Source organism: Oncorhynchus mykiss, chromosome 11 (genome assembly GCF_013265735.2).
Source record: "Oncorhynchus mykiss isolate Arlee chromosome 11, USDA_OmykA_1.1, whole genome shotgun sequence".
Lineage (NCBI taxonomy): Eukaryota > Metazoa > Chordata > Actinopteri > Salmoniformes > Salmonidae > Oncorhynchus > Oncorhynchus mykiss.
The window spans coordinates 75,251,738-75,270,963 of record NC_048575.1 but is presented as its reverse complement, the minus strand read 5'-3'; the positions used below and the strand labels follow the sequence as shown (position 1 = coordinate 75,270,963).

Sequence of the window (19,226 nt, the reverse complement as noted above, 5' to 3'; positions counted from 1 at the left end):
ACATCTTTAAACACATCTTTATTTTCTTATTAACTGCAAACATTTTGGAAAACATGCATTGCGGTTTCATTCTGAATGTTTATGCTGAATCGGAGGCGCTAACCACATTCCTCTCATGGACATTGGAAATTGGATATTGTCATGAAATCATAGCTTGTTCTTAAAACATACAGGGTGAACACCACATTGATTGATACCGGCCTAAGTAATCATGCCTGGATTGTTATGTTACTCTTTCTTCAGAAAAGGATTTCAGCTCATGTTCAGGTCAGGAGAAAGGTATTTTAGATACAGCTCTCACACCTTGAAACAACATTATACTGTGAATATTTCAATGCGTAATCAGGAGCCTAACTGTTTCATTTACACTGCATTTGGAAAGTATTCAGACCCCTTGACTTTTTCCACATTTTGTTACGTTACAAACTTATTCTAAAAAATGGATTAAATAAAACATCTTCCTCATCAATCTACAAACAATACCCTATAATGACGTCACAGTACCACATAATGACGTCACAATACCCCATAATGACGTCACAACACCCCACAATGACAAAGCAAAAACCGAACTACCCTATTTACATAAGTATTCAGACCCTTTGCTATGAGACTCGAAATTGAGCTCAGGTGCATCCTGTTTCCATTGATCATCCTTAACACATTTCTACAACTTGATTGGAGTTCACTTGTGGTAAATTAAATTGATTGGGCATGATTTGGAAAGGCACACACCTGTCTATTTAAGGTCCCACAGTTGACAGTGCATGTCAGAGCAAAAACCAAGCCATGACGTTGAAAGGAATTATCCTTAGAGCTCCGAGACAGGATTTGTTGAGGCACAGATGTGGGGAAGAGTACTAAAAAAAGCAACATAGAAGGTCCCCAAGAACACAGTGGCCTCAATTATTCTTCAATGAAAGGAGTTTGGAACCACCAAGACTCTTCCTAGAGCTGGCCGCTCGGCCAAACTGAGCAATCGTTGAGAAGGGCCTTGGTAAGGGAGGTGACCAAGAACCCGATGGTCACTCTGACAGAGCTCCAGAGTTCCTCTGTGAAGATGGGACAACCTTCCACAAGGACAACATCTCTGCAGCGCTCCACCAATCAGGCCTTTATGGTAGAGTGGCCAGATGGAAGCCACTCCTCAGTAAAAGGCACATGACAGCTCGCTTGGAGTTTGCCAAAGGGCACCTAAAGGACTCTCAGACCATGAGAAACAAGATTCTCTGGTCTAATGAAACCAAGATCGAGCTCTTTGGCCTGAATGCCAAGAGTCACATCTGGAGGACACCTGGCACCATCCCTACGGTGAAGCATGGTGGTGCTGTGGGGATGTTTTTCATCGGCATGGACTGGGAGACTAGTCAGGATTGAGGGAAATATGAAAGAAGCAAAGTACAGAGAGCTCCTTGATGAAAACCTGCTGCTCGGTGCTCAGGACCTCACACTGGGGCGCTGCCAAAGGTGCTTCAACAAAAGGTGCTTCAACAAAGTACTGAGTAAAGGGTCTGACTACTTATGTAAATGTGATATGTCCGTTTTTTATTTATTTATAAATTAGCAACAATGTTAAATAAAAACATGTTTTTTCTTTGTTCTTATGGGGTATTGTGTGTAGGTTAATGATGGGGGGGAAAATGATTTAATCAATTTTACAATAAGGATTAAAAGTAACAAAATGTAGAAAAAGTCAAGAGGTCTGAATATTTTCCGAATGCACTGTCTCGCTTGATCCATTGCAGCTTGTTTAGACTAGTAGACAATGAATCAGGTTTATTGCCTTCCTTTTACAGTCCAGTCCTTCAACAGTCTCTGAGTTAAACCGGGGGCTATTGTTGATGATTAAAAGCAGAGGGACTCAGTTAGGAGCGAACCAGGCTTGAGTCTGTGGTTAGAATGAATACGTTTTTACCAAGTAAAATGAAAGAACAAAATAATAAAAGCATGTGTCACAAATGTGTGAAAGTGTATCAGCAGACCTGGTTATCCTCCTGGCTTCCAGGTGACTGGGTGAATCTCTCCTCCTTTTTCTCATGGGAGAGTAGGACCTGGGTTTTTGCCTCTTCCCGCTATGCTTCCGACTGCTGTGTTTCACATCCTTCTCACAGGAGCTGGGGTCCCTCTTCCTTTCTCGGACCCTACCAATGTCAGATGGCATCTCTCATTAGCAATTCTATCATTTGGATATATTTTAAACCTACATATACAACCTACAACCTATTTTAAACATATTAGCAACATATTAGCAACCTTCTGCTATCATCATGCTAGTACAATAGTAGTGCCAGAAGTCGTTACCTGAGCTAGAGTAGATAGGTAAAGCTTTTTATTACCTGTCTTCACTGTTCCTGGAGTATCTTCCTCTGGACCTACCACTTCCTTTCCTTCTCAAACCAGCTGAGTAGCTCGGTGAACGGGAGTATGACCTTAAGACAAAGCACAACACATTTACTTCAATGGAGCTCAGCGAAAGCCCACATTATTTCAATTGGCTGCCGGAGGTGTCAGTGTAGTGCATTAGTACCTAAATGAAACCAACCTGGCAGATGACAGTGATCGGCTTCGAGAGTAGCGTCCAGAGTGTCTGGAGCTCCCAGAGGATCTACTCCTGCTTCTGCTGCTGCTGCTGGAGGAGATGGCTTTAGCCCTCTTACGTGAAGAGGCCACCGTCCTCAACGGAGAGATGGAGGCAGTCTTCTGAGGTCTCCCCACCTTGGCCCCACATCCGGAAGTCTTCAACGGGTCACTGCAATGATAACAGTGCAATTCCATCAATGTTTAATCAATGTCTGCTGCAATTGTGAAAATATACACTATGTATACAATATGTATATGAATGGATTACATTTTGAGAAAACAGTAAATCAGGGAACATTTCTGGTCCTTTGACTTCAAGTAGCACTTTTCATCACCTATAGTACGATATTCTTCAAGGGTGTGGAAGCTCACCTCTTGCCATTCCCGTTGAAAGTAGCAGTAGGCAAGCCACCTTCCACATGCAGAGGTTTACACAGGGAAGCGTAGCTGGTCACAGAGTTCCCAGAGTCGGACGCGTTGCCTCCCTCCCTGAACCTCAGTTTCTCCGGTGAAGCCGGCGCACGGCATAGGACCTTTTTGTCGCCGGTGACGTTTGACTGTGAAATGACGGTTTTGGTCGATGGTGGGGAAGACGTGTCGTTCCCGGAATCGTAATCCTGTGGTCCTTTGCTCTGATTGGACAAAGTGTGACGGAGAATCACTGTCGTGTTTAAAACCTCACCGCCAGGTTTAGACTGTAAGACCTGTAAACAGACAAAAAGACGATCTTTACTTCCAGAGATGTTTTTTTTTTCTTTTTCGTTTAGTTCAATAAGCAACTACCTGTATGATGCATTGGGAATACTCTACAAAGGCACGTATTTCCCTTCCAAAACACAGAGAATATATATATATATATTTTTTAGGGGTGGGACAGAGAACTTGAAAAGATTATAGACGTCATGCAAATTTGTGTCATGCGAATAACTTGGAAAGTAAAACTAAACTGAACCAAATTGAAAGATTTATTTTATGTACATTTTTTTTTATTAACTGAACTGAAACAAATATATGAAAGGAAGGACAAAATAACAGAACATAAAGAAGAGTTACTAGTGTGTGAATAGAAACTAGCAACGGCTTTAGCTAAATCCAGCGAGAGAAAGAGAGAAGTACAAGAGGAGGAACAACAACGGCCCCATTACAAAGCCTGTTTTAAAGAACATCCAACAAACATCACAAAATGGGTATTATGTGGAAATGAAAAGGACTGTAGACAGAGATGTCCCATCAGTCTAACTTAGAAAGTCCTCAGAATAGGACAGATTGTTTTCCCTGCAAGAAGAAAGGAATTAGCCTGCAGCGAACCCTAAGGTACAGTAAATCCCTACGTCTGCGGATAGCATCCACTTACCAATCAAGATTTCCTCCTTAAGTAGGTAAGGTGTAAGAAAAAGGGAAGAGCGGGCAACATAAGTGCATCATTAGAGTCGTAAATTGCAAGAAAAAGACAATAACCCTCTCTTCAAACCCAGAGCCAGTTACCGTTATTGGCATGTTCCTTTTCTTCCCATAATTGAGATTGTTTAAGAGTTTTCTCGGGGCTAGAAGCCCATAACAAGCTTTTATTGTGTAGTCAATCTTGAATACACGCTACACGTCTGTGAGGCCAAACTTAATGTACTTTAGAATACTGTACTCATACCAGTTTTGTAAACTAGACTGTAGGTTGTTTTTTTTAAATTAGTTTTACTCTAAAAGTGTAAGAGTGGTTGCTAAGGACTATAGAAGAATAAAATACATGTTTTTCCTGCTGAAGATAACTAAGAGATACCAAATGATTGAATGTTTGGCTAACTCAAATTCATTCCCTCCAAACAGATTATAATCTCTCTTTACCTATCGATTGCAAATCACTCATAGTAGATTGATTAAACTCTGCCCTCCCTAAGTCTTTTTCAGATAATCCAGTCCCCAGGCTGCAACATCAGACCATAACTAACACTGAAAACCCCAGGGGAAAACATCAAAACAAAACCACCCATCACAGGCCACTGACAAATATTCTTGAATCGATTCAATCTTGCTCCTCAAGTACTAACCTAACAGTCAGTGTTCTTCTGCTGGCTATCAGAACACTAGTTACCCAAAGTAACCAATAGTCACACTGAAAGCAACCCTAAACACCCACCATTTTGTTAAGTCCATTTGGAATATGTAGCGGTGGAGAAGCCGTTTTAATATTTGGCACATATTCAGTATTCAAACTACCTGGGAGTTTAATCAGTGTGTTTGTTCTATTCATACCCACCTTTCCCTTTCTGGGTTGCATTGATTGGGAGGAAATATCAAACATACCGCAGAAATTAAACAGTTTCTAAACTATTGCTAACGTATCCGTATTAAAATTAGGACTAATCTACTTCCACTGACGGTTAATTTAATTAAAAACCCTTGAAAATTAACACAAAGTGAAAAAAAAACGTAGTAATATTGCCACGTTAGGTAACCAATTTGAGATAATCCTCTAAAATAAAGGGTTGTGTTTAGAATACAAAGCACCATTGGTCTATAGCTTATTGCATTTCAATTACCAACCCTGTGGTCTGTGATGAAAAACATCTGGGGAGTAATTAGCATAATTTAATGATCACTGGAGAGAAATTAAATGTATCTCACGCCTCAGCGAGCCTGAGACAATGAGTCAACGAACAAACGGAGCTGAGCTGTGTTTAAAATCACATACATTCCCAGTAATAAAGAACCCAGGAAATGACACTTTCAAAAGTAAGTAAATATTTTAGATCTGACCGATCACTATCGCCTAAGTCTCTAATACTGCTGCAATGCTGGGCTAATAGCAATCCATAAACAGTCAATGAAAAGTATTGTTTTGATGAAGAGAACTAGTACTTATATGCTTGAGCTCAAGAAATACAGCTGAATTGAAGACAAAATAAACTGATATAGTATGTGTTGGAATCTTGCCAGCGGTCATTGTGCTGATCATTATAAATCATTCTTTACCCATTAGCTTTTCACAAAACACAGCTTGGCTGCATCCTCTGCACATTATCATTAGCTGCCTACCACCAGCAAGTTCCCCGGGTGCTGTTTCTGCTAAGTTTGTGATTATATAATGGTGTTAGATAAAAACAGAAAAACAAGAACAGATGACATCACTGCTCAATGAAGAGTTCATTAAAAAAAACATGTCAGGAAGCAACATGATTTTGGACAGGCCATGTAAAATGAGTTGGATTCAAAAGTGATTTAGATCGACCCTCGAAGGAATTCGAAAGACTATATTCCCAAAGATTTTGATGAAAGAAGATGTAGATAAGAAAAGAGGTAAAAAGCCATGACAGAATTAGATTGTATTTTTTTTTACAGTATATCTGATGAAGATTGTTTGTAAAATAGTTTGATCTTGAGAGAGGATATGGGCTTATAAACAATCTGATATTCTATATGTAAATGTGTCAACAACAAAAAAACATTGCCCTGAACGTTCGGCTTCAGACACGGAAGCAAGAGGTCACGACCTTAATAGAGTAATACCACCAGAAGGTATTTTAGTTTAGGCTCAAAGTCCCGAGGAACACTTACGGTGCTGGTAGAAAGGACGGAGCGAAAGATTGGAGTTGTTTTACACACTGACTTGGCGGCCGGCTCCCACTCAAACCCTCCGTGGTCCAGTGATGTACCAGGGTCCTCCATCAGGGCTGCTAGGCCTCCCAACGCAGGGTGATCCACTGATTTGTGCAGATGACGTCTGTGGAGACAAATATTAAGGAGTTAAAAACATCACTACATCAAAGTCTACAATTTAGTACAAACTTTGTTTTACTGAGAGCCTTTTCTGGCCCACAATCGTCCAGATATACTGCCAACTGTGCTCGTTCGGGACAAAAACGATTTAGTCAAAATAGCACTAATTGTGCAGCCGTGAGAACACCTATTTGGGGTAATGTAATCACTGGGACAATGTTTACCGTTTGAACAGCTGTAGTTGAAGTTATGTCACAATATCATCCAAAGGACTTTATGACTGGTTATGATTGAACAGTGGCCTAGTTTCTGACAGTGGAAAAACTGTGGTGGACAGGGGGCACAGGCAGCCAGCTCAGGATGTGCCCCAGACTGTACAGGAGAACCAGACAGCAACCTCATAGGAAATGTCATCTACGGCTGAACAGGGATCAACCCTCAGCTGTTTACAGACTAATGCCTGCAACTCTGTCTGTGTGTGTGTCTTTGTCTATGTGTGTCTGTGTGTGTGTATGTGTGTGTGTGTGCTCGACAAACCAGCTCGATATATAGCCTAACCCTCAGACACAGGCAAACACTACTGGCACAGATACCAGTCAACCAGCCAAGCTAGGGGAACGAGAATTTACACAGACACAGCCTTGCCAAGCTGTGGCATTTCACATTTCAAACTAGAGCTACAGCTGTGGACACGAGCCGGAGAGTTAAGTGGGTTTTTATGGCTAGGCTTGACGATTATACAACTCCAGAATGATTATACCCATAATGCAGTTGGGGTATAATCGTTTCAACGGAACAGTTGATGTAGAATCCCAGAGAATTGAAGATTATTCAGATTGTCCCCCTGTCGTCTTCCCCCCACGACATAGACTGAGTTCCATATGGCACCCTAATCCCTACATAGTGCACTGCCGCCGCTGTTCTAACGTAGTGCACTATGTGGTGAAGGGGGCAATTTTGGGACGCAAACACTCTCGGCACGGTCGGTGAAGCGCAATCGGTCGCTCGGGGTAAAGCCTGCTGCTGTTCAATTTCGGTAATGATTTCCTCTGCCGAATATCACAGGTAAACTCCCAATAATCAAGAGATCCAGAAGGGATTTTAATGCAATCATCTCTGGCTTTAGATTATTTCAGTTTGAAACATGGGCTCAGTTTGGTCGTCTCTCTGTCACCAGTGTGAATGAATAACACATGACTGATCAATTGGAGAAAAGGCAGAATAATTTAATGAACAAACAAACAAATAAATGAAATGTCAGATGAGTGACACTGTAGAGGTCTAATATAAGACACTATAGAGGTGTAATATAATGACACTATAGAGGTGTAATATAATGATACTAGAGGTGTAACATAATGACACTATAGAGGTCTAATATAATGACACTATAGAGGTGTAATATAATGACACTATAGAGGTCTAATATAATGACACTATAGAGGTGTCATATAATGACAATATAGAGGTCTAATATAATGACACTATAGAGGTGTCATATAATGACAATATAGAGGTCTAATATAATGACACTATAGAGGTCTAATATAATGACACTATAGAGGTCTAATATAATGACACTATAGAGGTCAAATATAATGACACTATAGAGGTGTAATATAATGACACTGTAGAGGTCTAATATAATAACACTATAGAGGTCTAATATAATGACACTATAGAGGTGTAATATGATGACACTATAGAGGTCTAACATAATTGAGCTGTCTGTCTCTGAAGATGCAGATGTAAATGAAATGGTGTGTTTACGTTGTCAGATTGCATATTAACCAATGGAACAGTTGAACAGAAACAACTACTGCAGACCCAATACATTTAACCCAACCTCACCCATCACCTCAAACAACTACTGCAGACCCAATACATTTAACCCAACCTAACCCATCACCTCAAACAACTACTGCTGACCTAATGAGTTTAACCCAACCTAACCCATCACCTCAAACAACTAATGCTGACCCAATACATTTAACCCAACCTCACCCATCACCTCAAACAACTACTGCTGACCTAATGAATTTAACCCAACCTAACCCATCACCTCAAACAACTACTGCAGACCCAATACATTTAACCCAACCTAACCCATCACCTCAAACAACTACTGCTGACCTAATGAGTTTAACCCAACCTAACCCATCACCTCAAACAACTACTGCTGACCCAATACATTTAACCCAACCTCACCCATCACCTCAAACAACTACTGCAGACCCAATACATTTAACCCAACCTCACCCATCACCTCAAACAACTACTGCAGACCCAATACATTTAACCCAACCTCACCCATCACCTCAAACAACTACTGCAGACCCAATACATTTAACCCAACCTCACCCATCACCTCAAACAACTACTGCTGACCTAATGAATTTAACCCAACCTCACCCATCACCTCAAACAACTACTGCTGACCCAATACATTTAACCCAACCTAACCCATCACCTCAAACAACTACTGCAGACCCAATACATTTAACCCAACCTAACCCATCACCTCAAACAACTACTGCAGACCCAATACATTTAAATCAACCTAACCCATCACCTCAAACAACTACTGCAGACCCAATACATTTAACCCAACCTCACCCATCACCTCAAACAACTACTGCTGACCCAATACATTTAACCCAACCTAACCCATCACCTCAAACAACTACTGCAGACCCAATACATTTAACCCAACCTAACCCATCACCTCAAACAACTACTGCTGACCTAATGAGTTTAACCCAACCTAACCCATCACCTCAAACAACTAATGCTGACCCAATACATTTAACCCAACCTCACCCATCACCTCAAACAACTACTGCTGACCTAATGAATTTAACCCAACCTAACCCATCACCTCAAACAACTACTGCAGACCCAATACATTTAACCCAACCTAACCCATCACCTCAAACAACTACTGCTGACCTAATGAGTTTAACCCAACCTAACCCATCACCTCAAACAACTACTGCTGACCCAATACATTTAACCCAACCTCACCCATCACCTCAAACAACTACTGCAGACCCAATACATTTAACCCAACCTCACCCATCACCTCAAACAACTACTGCAGACCCAATACATTTAACCCAACCTCACCCATCACCTCAAACAACTACTGCAGACCCAATACATTTAACCCAACCTCACCCATCACCTCAAACAACTACTGCTGACCTAATGAATTTAACCCAACCTCACCCATCACCTCAAACAACTACTGCTGACCCAATACATTTAACCCAACCTAACCCATCACCTCAAACAACTACTGCAGACCCAATACATTTAACCCAACCTAACCCATCACCTCAAACAACTACTGCAGACCCAATACATTTAAATCAACCTAACCCATCACCTCAAACAACTACTGCAGACCCAATACATTTAACCCAACCTCACCCATCACCTCAAACAACTACTGCTGACCCAATACATTTAACCCAACCTCACCCATCACCTCAAACAACTACTGCTGACCTAATGAGTTTAACCCAACCTAACCCATCACCTCAAACAACTACTGCTGACCCAATACATTTAACCCAACCTAACCCATCACCTCAAACAACTACTGCTGACCTAATGAGTTTAACCCAACCTAACCCATCACCTCAAACAACTACTGCTGACCTAATGAGTTTAACCCAACCTAACCCATCACCTCAAACAACTACTGCTGACCCAATACATTTAACCCAACCTAACCCATCACCTCAAACAACTACTGCAGACCCAATACATTTAACCCAACCTAACCCATCACCTCAAACAACTACTGCTGACCTAATGAGTTTAACCCAACCTAACCCATCACCTCAAACAACTACTGCTGACCTAATGAGTTTAACCCAACCTAACCCATCACCTCAAACAACTACTGCTGACCTAATGAGTTTAACCCAACCTAACCCATCACCTCAAACAACTACTGCTGACCTAATGAGTTTAACCCAACCTAACGCATCACCTCAAACAACTAATGCAGACCCAATACATTTAACCCAACCTCACCCATCACCTCAAACAACTACTGCAGACCCAATACATTTAACCCAACCTAACCCATCACCTCAAACAACTACTGCAGACCCAATACATTTAACCCAACCTAACCCATCACCTCAAACAACTACTGCTGACCTAATGAGTTTAACCCAACCTAACCCATCACCTCAAACAACTACTGCTGACCCAATACATTTAACCCAACCTAACCCATCACCTCAAACAACTACTGCTGACCTAATGAGTTTAACCCAACCTAACCCATCACCTCAAACAACTACTGCTGACCTAATGAGTTTAACCCAACCTAACCCATCACCTCAAACAACTACTGCTGACCTAATGAGTTTAACCCAACCTAACCCATCACCTCAAACAACTACTGCAGACCTAATGAATTTAACCCAACCTAACCCATCACCTCAAACAACTACTGAAGACCTAATGAGTTTAACCCAACCTAACCCATCACCTCAAACAACTACTGCTGACCTAATGAGTTTAACCCAACCTAACCCATCACCTCAAACAACTACTGCTGACCTAATGAGTTTAACCCAACCTAACCCATCACCTCAAACAACTACTGCAGACCCAATACATTTAATCCAACTTAACCCATCACCTCAAACAACTACTGCTGACCCAATACATTTAACCCAACCTCACCCATCACCTCAAACAACTACTGCAGACCCAATACATTTAACCCAACCTAACCCATCGCCTCAAACAACTACTGCAGACCCAATACATTTAACCCAACCTAACCCATCACCTCAAACAACTACTGCAGACCCAATACATTTAACCCAACCTAACCCATCACCTCAAACAACTACTGCAGACCCAATACATTTAACCCAACCTAACCCATCACCTCAAACAACTACTGCAGACCCAATACATTTAACCCAACCTAACCCATCACCTCAAACAACTACTGCAGACCCAATACATTTAACCCAACCTAACCCATCACCTCAAACAACTACTGCAGACCCAATACATTTAACCCAACCTAACCCATCACCTCAAACAACTACTGCAGACCCAATACATTTAACCCAACCTAACCCATCACCTCAAACAACTACTGCAGACCTAATGAGTTTAATCCAACCTAGTCCATACTGACTCAAAAAATAATCCACCAAATCCATCAATCTACATCTGTGCCACTGTGAATAGAGCCTGCTCGCATTGATCTGGCCATCTGTCATTGTAATTGAGGGTACATCTGTCTGTGGACGGAGTTTTCCATCCATTTCCTGTGGACGGCGTTTCCAGCCGTTTCCTGAGAAGATGTGATAGTAGGGCTACCGCAACCACTGTTAATCGTTCCTAAAATCACACAGTGGCCTATCAGTCACCTCTGGCCTATCAGTCACCTCTGGCCTATCAGTCACCTCTGGCCTATCAGTCAGTCACACACTGGCCTATCAGTCACCTCTGGCCTATCAGTCACCTCTGGTCCATCATTCACCTCTGGCCTATCAGTCACCTCTGGCCTATCAGTCACCTCTGGCCTATCAGTCACCTCTGGTCCATCATTCACCTCAGGCCTATCATTCACCTCTGGCCTATCAGTCACCTCTGGCCTATCAGTCACCTCTGGCCTATCAGTCACCTCTGGCCTATCAGGCACCTCTGGCCTATCAGTCACCTCTGGTCCATCATTCACCTCTGGTCCATCATTCACCTCTGGTCCATCATTCACCTCTGGTCCATCAGTCACCTCTGGCCTATCATTCACCTCTGGCCTATCATTCACCTCTGGCCTATCATTCACCTCCTGCCTATCATTCACCTCCTGCCCATCAGTCACCTCTGGCCTATCATTCACCTCTGGTCCATCATTCACCTCTGGTCCATCAGTCACCACTTGTAGTGACCAGACCAGACTAGTCCAGACCAGATTGGGCCGAATGAAAAGAAAAACGGGGTTCTGTCTGTGTGTGTGTGTGCACGTCTCAGTGGCTAAGACTTACCTGCTCTCGGTGCTGGAGGAGCGCCAGGTGGAACTCTCAGACTCCGACCTCCGGTAGCGTCGTCTCCGGTGCATGTGCCTCCGTGAACTGGAAGAGCAAATGAGAGGAGAGAGAAAGAACAGGGGATGAGGATCTTCTTAGTGGGGAAGAAATAGCCAGATGTTGCTGTGATGGATATTGGACTTGCTTACCCTTATACCTGTATATGCTACTTTCCTGAAAACTGCCACCAAATTAAATCAATATATATTTTTATAAAAATAAGACATAGTAATGGAAAAACAATGACAGAAAAAGAAAAGAGAAAGGGAGGAGAGGAGAAGAGAGGAAGAGAGGAGGAGAGAAGAGCAGAGCAGAGGAGAGGAGAAGAGAGGAGGAGAGAGGAGGAGAGAAGAGAGCAGAGGAAAGGAGAGCAGAAGAGAAGAGAGGAGGAGATGAGAGAGAAGAGAAGAGAAGAGAAGAGAAGAGAAGAGAGGAGAGGAGAGGAGAGGAGAGGAGAGGAGAGGAGAGGAGAGAAGAGAAGAGAAGAGAGGATGGAAGGAGAAGAGAGCAGAGGAGAGGAGAGGAGAGGAGAGGAGAGGAGAGGAGAGGAGAGGAGAAGAGAAGAGAGCAGAGGAGAGGAGAAGAAAGCAGAGGAGAGGAGAAGAAAGCAAAGGAGAGCGGTCTGACATTCGGTCTGACATTCTGTAGCAGTCACACTATGTTCAACAACAATGCGCTGCTCACTACAGAACAATTGGAAACATTATTTATTCACAGTGTGAACTTGGATTCTCTTATTCTCTTTTGGTCCCTTTTTCTCTTTCATTGTAATTCTCGCTATCAATAGTTTTTTTCTCTATCGGAGTGGATGATTTCATGGTGCTTTCAGAACACAAAAGCAGTGTAGTTGTCCACACTGGTTGCTTCTCATCATGGATCGTTACTCTGGACCCTGATCTCATCATGGATCGTTTCTCTGGACCCTGATCTCATCATGGATCGTTTCTCTGGACCCTGATCTTATCATGGATCGTTACTCTGGACCCTGATCTCATCATGGATCGTTACTCTGGACCCTGATCTCATCATGGATCGTTACTCTGGACCCTGATCTCATCATGGATCGTTACTCTGGACCCTGATCTCATCATGGATCGTTACTCTGGACCCTGATCTCATCATGGATCGTTTCTCTGGACCCTGATCTCATCATGGATCGTTTCTCTGGACCCTGATCTCATCATGGATCGTTACTCTGGACCCTGATCTCATCATGGATCGTTTCTCTGGACCCTGATCTCATCATGGATCGTTACTCTGGACCCTGATCTCATCATGGATCGTTTCTCTGGAACCTGATCTCATCATGGATCGTTTCTCTGGACCCTGATCTCATCATGGATCGTTTCTCTGGACCCTGATCTCATCATGGATCGTTACTCTGGACCCTGATCTCATCATGGATCGTTACTCTGGACCCTGATCTCATCATGGATCGTTACTCTGGACCCTGATCTCATCATGGATCGTTTCTCTGGACCCTGATCTCATCATGGATCGTTACTCTGGACCCTGATCTCATCATGGATCGTTTCTCTGGACCCTGATCTCATCATGGATCGTTACTCTGGACCCTGATCTCATCATGGATCGTTACTCTGGACCCTGATCTCATCATGGATCGTTTCTCTGGACCCTGATCTCATCATGGATCGTTACTCTGGACCCTGATCTCTCTTTTGACGAACATATTAAGGATATTTGAAGGACAGCTTTTTTCCATCTTCGTAACATTGCAAAAAATCAGAAACTTTCTTTCCAAAAATTATGCTGAAAAATCTATCCATGCTTTTGTCACTTCTAGATTAGACTACTGCAATGCTCTACATTCCGGCTACCCGAGTAAAACACGAAATAAACTTCAGTTAGTGCTTAACACGGCTGCTAGAATCTTGACTAGAACCAAAGAATGTATCATATTAGTACAGTGCCTCTCTACACTGGATTCCTGTTATGGCCTCTCCTGCAGACGACACTACAGTGGTAGGCTGATTACCAACAACGACGAGACAGCCTACAGGAAGGTGAGGAACCTCAGAGTGTGGTGTCAGGAAAATAACCTCACACTCAACGTCAACAAAACAAAGGAGATGATCGTGGACTTCAGGAAACAGCAGAGGGAGCACCCCCCTATCCACATCGATGGGACAGTAGTGGAGAGGGTAGTAAGTTTTAAGTTCCTCGGCGTACACATCACGGATAAACTGAATTGGTCCACCCACACAGACAGCATGGTGAAGAAGGCGCAGCAGCGCCTCTTCAACCTCAGGAGGCTGAAGAAATTTGGCTTGTCACCAAAAACACTCACAAACCTTTACAGATGCACAATCGAGAGCATCCTGTCAGGCTGCCTGGTATGGCAACTGCTCCACCCACAACCGTAAGGCTTTCCAGAGGGTAGTGAGGTCTGCACAACGCATAACCAGGGGCAAACTACCTGCTCTCCAGGACACCTACACCTCCCGATGTCACAGGAAGGCCAAAAAGATCATCAAGGACAACAACCACCCGAGCCACTGCCTGTTCACCCCGCAATCATCCAGAATGGGAGGTCAGTATAGGTGCATCAAAGCTGCAACCGAGAGACTGAAAATCCGCTTCTATCTCAAGGCCATCAGTTAAACAGCCATCACTAACACAGAGAGGCTGCTGCCAACATACTGACTCAAATCTCTAGCCATATATTGTTTTATGTACATATTCTTATTCATTCCTTTACAGGTAGTTGTTGTGAAATTGTTAGGTTAGATTGCCCGTTGGTTATTACTGCATGGTCGGAACTAGAAGTACAAGCATTTTGCTACACTCGTATTAACAACTGCTAACCATGTGTATGTGACAAATAAAATGTGATTTGATTTGATTTGATTATCGAGCTCCATTCAAAATGGAATGGTCTGTCGATCCATGTGAGAGACGCAGCCTCGGTCCCGACCTTTAAGTCTTTATTGAAGACTCATCTCTTCAGATGGTCCCATGATAGAGTGTAGTCTGGCCCAGGGGTGTGAAGGGGAACGGAAAGACACTGGAGCTACAAACCGCCCTTGCTGTTTCTGCCTGGCCGGTTCCCCTCTCTCCACTGGGATTCTCTGCCTCTAACCCTATTACAGGGGCTGAGTCACTGGCTTACTGGTGCTCTTCCATGCCGTCCCTAGGAGGGGTGCGTCACTTGAGTGGGTTGAGTCACTGACGTGATCTTCCTGTCCGGGTAGAGGAGATCTTCGTGGGCTATATTCAGCCTTGTCTCAGGGTAGTAGGTTGGTGGTTGAAGATATCCCTCTAGTTGTGTTGGGGCTGTGCCTTGGCAAAGTGGGTGGGGTTATATCCTGCCCTGTTTGGCCCTGTCCGGGGGAATAGACGGGACCACAGTGTCCCCCAACCCCTCCTGTCTCAGCCTTCAGTATTTATGCTGCAATAGTTTATGTGTCGGGGGCTAGGATCAGTCTGTTATATCTGGAGTATTTCTCGTGTCTCATCCGGTGTCCTGTGTGAATCTAAGTAAGCTCCCTCTCATTCTCTCTCTCTCTCTATCTCTCTCTCTCTCTCTCTCTCTTCCTATCTCTCTTCTCTCGGAGGACCTGAGCCCTGGGACCATGCCTCAGGACTACCTGTCCTGATGAATCCTTGCAGGCCCCAGTCCACCTGGTCATGCTGCTGCTCCAGTTTCAACTGTTCTGCCTGCGGCTGTGGAACCCTGACCTGTTCACCGGATGTGCTACCTTGTCCTGGACCTGCTGTTTTGGACTCTCTCTCTACCGCACCTGCTGTCTCTAACTCTGAATGATCGGCTATGAAAAGCCAACTGACATTTACTCCTGGGGTGCTGATCTGTTGCACCCTCTACAACCACCGATTATTATTTGACCCTGCTGGTCATCTATGAACGTTTGAACATCTTGGCCATGATCTGTTATAATCTCCACCCTGGACAGCCAGAAGAGGACTGGCCACCCCTCAGAGCCTGGTTCCTCTAGGTTTCTTCCTAGGTTCTGGTCTTTCTAGGGAGTTTTTCCTAGCCACTGTGCTTCTACACCTGCATTGCTTACTGTTTGGGGTTTTAGGCTAGGTTTCTGAACAGCACTTTGTGACATCGGCTGATGTAAAAAGAGCTTTATAAATACATGTGATTGATTGATCTAAAGAAAGACTCTCTCAAGCAGGGGTGCACAATTTGAATAAAAAAATGTCCAGTGACTAACATTTCTCCTCCCAAAAGTTCAAACCATTAAAATGTCTAATGTGCGCTATGATTTGGGGGCATATGTAGTTCTTGTATATGTATACGTAGCTAATAAACAAAGTACTACATTTCAATAACATTTCAACAATATTTATTGCACATTTTCATTGCAGACACATTAAACATGAGGTAAAATAAATATGCAGCGTAATCATAAATAAAAGTAGGCCTATCACAAATGTTCTAATTTCAAGCAAAATAAGACTGAATCTTCACAAAAAAATTACCAAAGTGCCTGTTTCTGAAAAAAGTGCTTTGATTTCTGAACAAATTAGAAGCCACATGTTTAATATTTAGCTTTCCTACTCTCTCCCACTTCTCCATCTCTCTTTGTTAGTGAGAGAAATTGGCTGTTTCTTGCCCTGCCAGTAATTTGAACCTTAGCTGGAGTGGAGTCAGTGCCATTCTACACTTGAGCCAAATACATTCAAACTCAGTTTTTCACAATTCCTGACATTTAATCATAGTAAAAAAATCCCTGTCTTAGGTCAGTTAGGATTCCCAATTTATTTTAAGAATGTGAAATGTCAGAATTATAGTAGAGAGAATGATTTATTTCATATTTTATTTATTTCATCACATTCCCAGTGGGTCAGAAGTTTACATACACTCAATTAGTATTTGTCAGTTTTGCCTTTAAATTGGGTCAAATGTTTCGGGTAGCCTTCCACAAACTTTGCACAATAAGTTGGGTGAAATTTGGCAAATTCCTCCTGACAGAGCTGGTGTAACTGAGTCAGGTTTTTAGTTCTCCATGCTCGCACACACTTTTTCAGTTCTGCCCACAAATGTTCTATAGGATTGAAGTCAGGGCTTTGTGATGGTCACTCCAATACCTTGACTTTGTTGTCCTTAAGCCGTTTTGCCTCAACTTTGGAAGTATGCTTGGGGTCATTGTCCATTTGGAAGACCCATTCGTGACTAAGCTTTAACTTCCTGACTGATGTCTTGAGATGTTGCTTCAATATATCCACCTAATTTTCCTCCCTCATGATGCCATCTATTTTGTGAAGTGCTCCAGTCCCTCCTGCACCAAAGCACCCCGACAACATGATGCTACCACCCCCGTGCTTCACGGTTGGGATGGTGTTCTTCCGCTTGCACGCCTCCCGCTTATTCCTCCAAACACAATGATGGTCATTATGGCCAAACAGTTCTACTTTTGTTTCATCAGACTAGAGGACATTTCTCCAAAAAACTACGAACTTTGTCCCCATGTGCAGTTGCAAACCGTAGTCTGGCTTTTTTATGGCGGTTTTGGAGCAGTGGCTTCTTCCTTGCTGAGCAGCCTTTCAGGTTATGTCGATATAGGACTTGTTGAAATCAAATCAAATCAAATGTATTTATATAGCCCTTCTTACATCAGCCGATATATCAAAGTGCTGTACAGAAACCCAGCCTAAAACCCCAAACAGCAAGCAATGCAGGTGTAGAAGCACCTGCATTGCAGGTGTGGATATAGATACTTTTGTACCTGTTTCCTCCAGCATCTTCACAAGATCCTTTGCTGTTGTTCTGGGATTGATTTTCACTTTTCGCACCAAGTATGTTCATCTCTAGGAGACAGAACGCGTCTCCTGCCTGAGAGGTATGATGGCTGTGTGGTCCCATGGTGTTTATACTTGCATACTATTGTTTGTACAGATGAACGTGGTACCTTAAGGCATTTGAAAATTGCTCCCAAGGATGAACCAGACTTGTGGAGGTCTGAATTTAGTTTCTTAGGCTTTGGCTGATTTCTTTTGATTTTCCCATGATGTCAAGCAAAGAGGCACTGAGTTTGAAGGTAGGCCTTGAAATACATCCACAGGTACTCATCCTATTGACTCAAATTATGTAAATTAGCATATCAGAAGCTTCGACATGACATCGTTTTCTGGAATATTCCAAGCTGTTTATAGGCACAGTCAATTTAGTGTATTTAAACTTCTGACCCACTGGAATTGTGAAAAGGTGAATTATAAGTGAAATAATCTGTGCTCAGTTTTTTATTTTTTTTTATTTCACCTTTATTTAACCAGGTAGGCTAGTTGAGAACAAGTTCTCATTTACAACCGCGACCTGGCCAAGATAAAGCATAGCAGTTCGACACAAACAACAACAGAGTTACACATGGAATGAACAAAACATACAGTCAATAATACAGTAGAAAAAAAGAAAACAAAGTCTATATACAGTGAGTGCAAATTAGGTCAAATAAGGGAGTTAAGGCAATAAATAGGCCATGGTGGCAAATTCCAATTAAACACTGAAATGGTAGATGTGCAAAAGATGGATGTGCAAGTAGAGATACTGTGGTGCAAAAGGAGCTAAATAAGTAAATACAGTTTGGGGATGAGGTAAATAGATGGGCTGTATACAGATGGGCTATGAACAGGTGCAGTGATCTGTGTGCTGCTCTGACAGCTGGTTCTTAAAGCTATTGAGGGAGATGGGAATCTCCAGCTTCAGTGATCTTTGTAGTTCGTTCCAGTCAGTGGCAGCAGAGAACTGGAAGGAAAGGCGACCAAGGTAGGAATTGGCTTTGGGGGTGACCAGTGAGATACACCTGCTGGAGCGCGTGCTACGAGTGGGTGCTGCTATGGTGACCAGCGAGCTGAGATAGTGCGGGGCTTTACCTAGCA

General features: G+C 42.9%; 1 protein-coding gene across 1 annotated transcript in view; it reads right to left on the bottom strand.

The window, feature by feature from the left end:
* LOC110536386 (serine/arginine repetitive matrix protein 4) overlaps window positions 1-19,226 on the bottom strand; it is a 121,243-nt gene that overhangs the window by 3,809 nt on the left and 98,208 nt on the right. The window contains exons 6-11 of the mRNA XM_036936350.1: window positions 12,321-12,407; window positions 6,130-6,295; window positions 2,953-3,284; window positions 2,543-2,749; window positions 2,337-2,429; window positions 1,983-2,141 (exon numbers count right to left, since the gene is read on the bottom strand). Of these exons, the coding sequence (XP_036792245.1) occupies window positions 1,983-2,141; window positions 2,337-2,429; window positions 2,543-2,749; window positions 2,953-3,284; window positions 6,130-6,295; window positions 12,321-12,407 (1,044 nt within the window). The remainder of the gene's footprint in view (window positions 1-1,982; window positions 2,142-2,336; window positions 2,430-2,542; window positions 2,750-2,952; window positions 3,285-6,129; window positions 6,296-12,320; window positions 12,408-19,226) is intronic.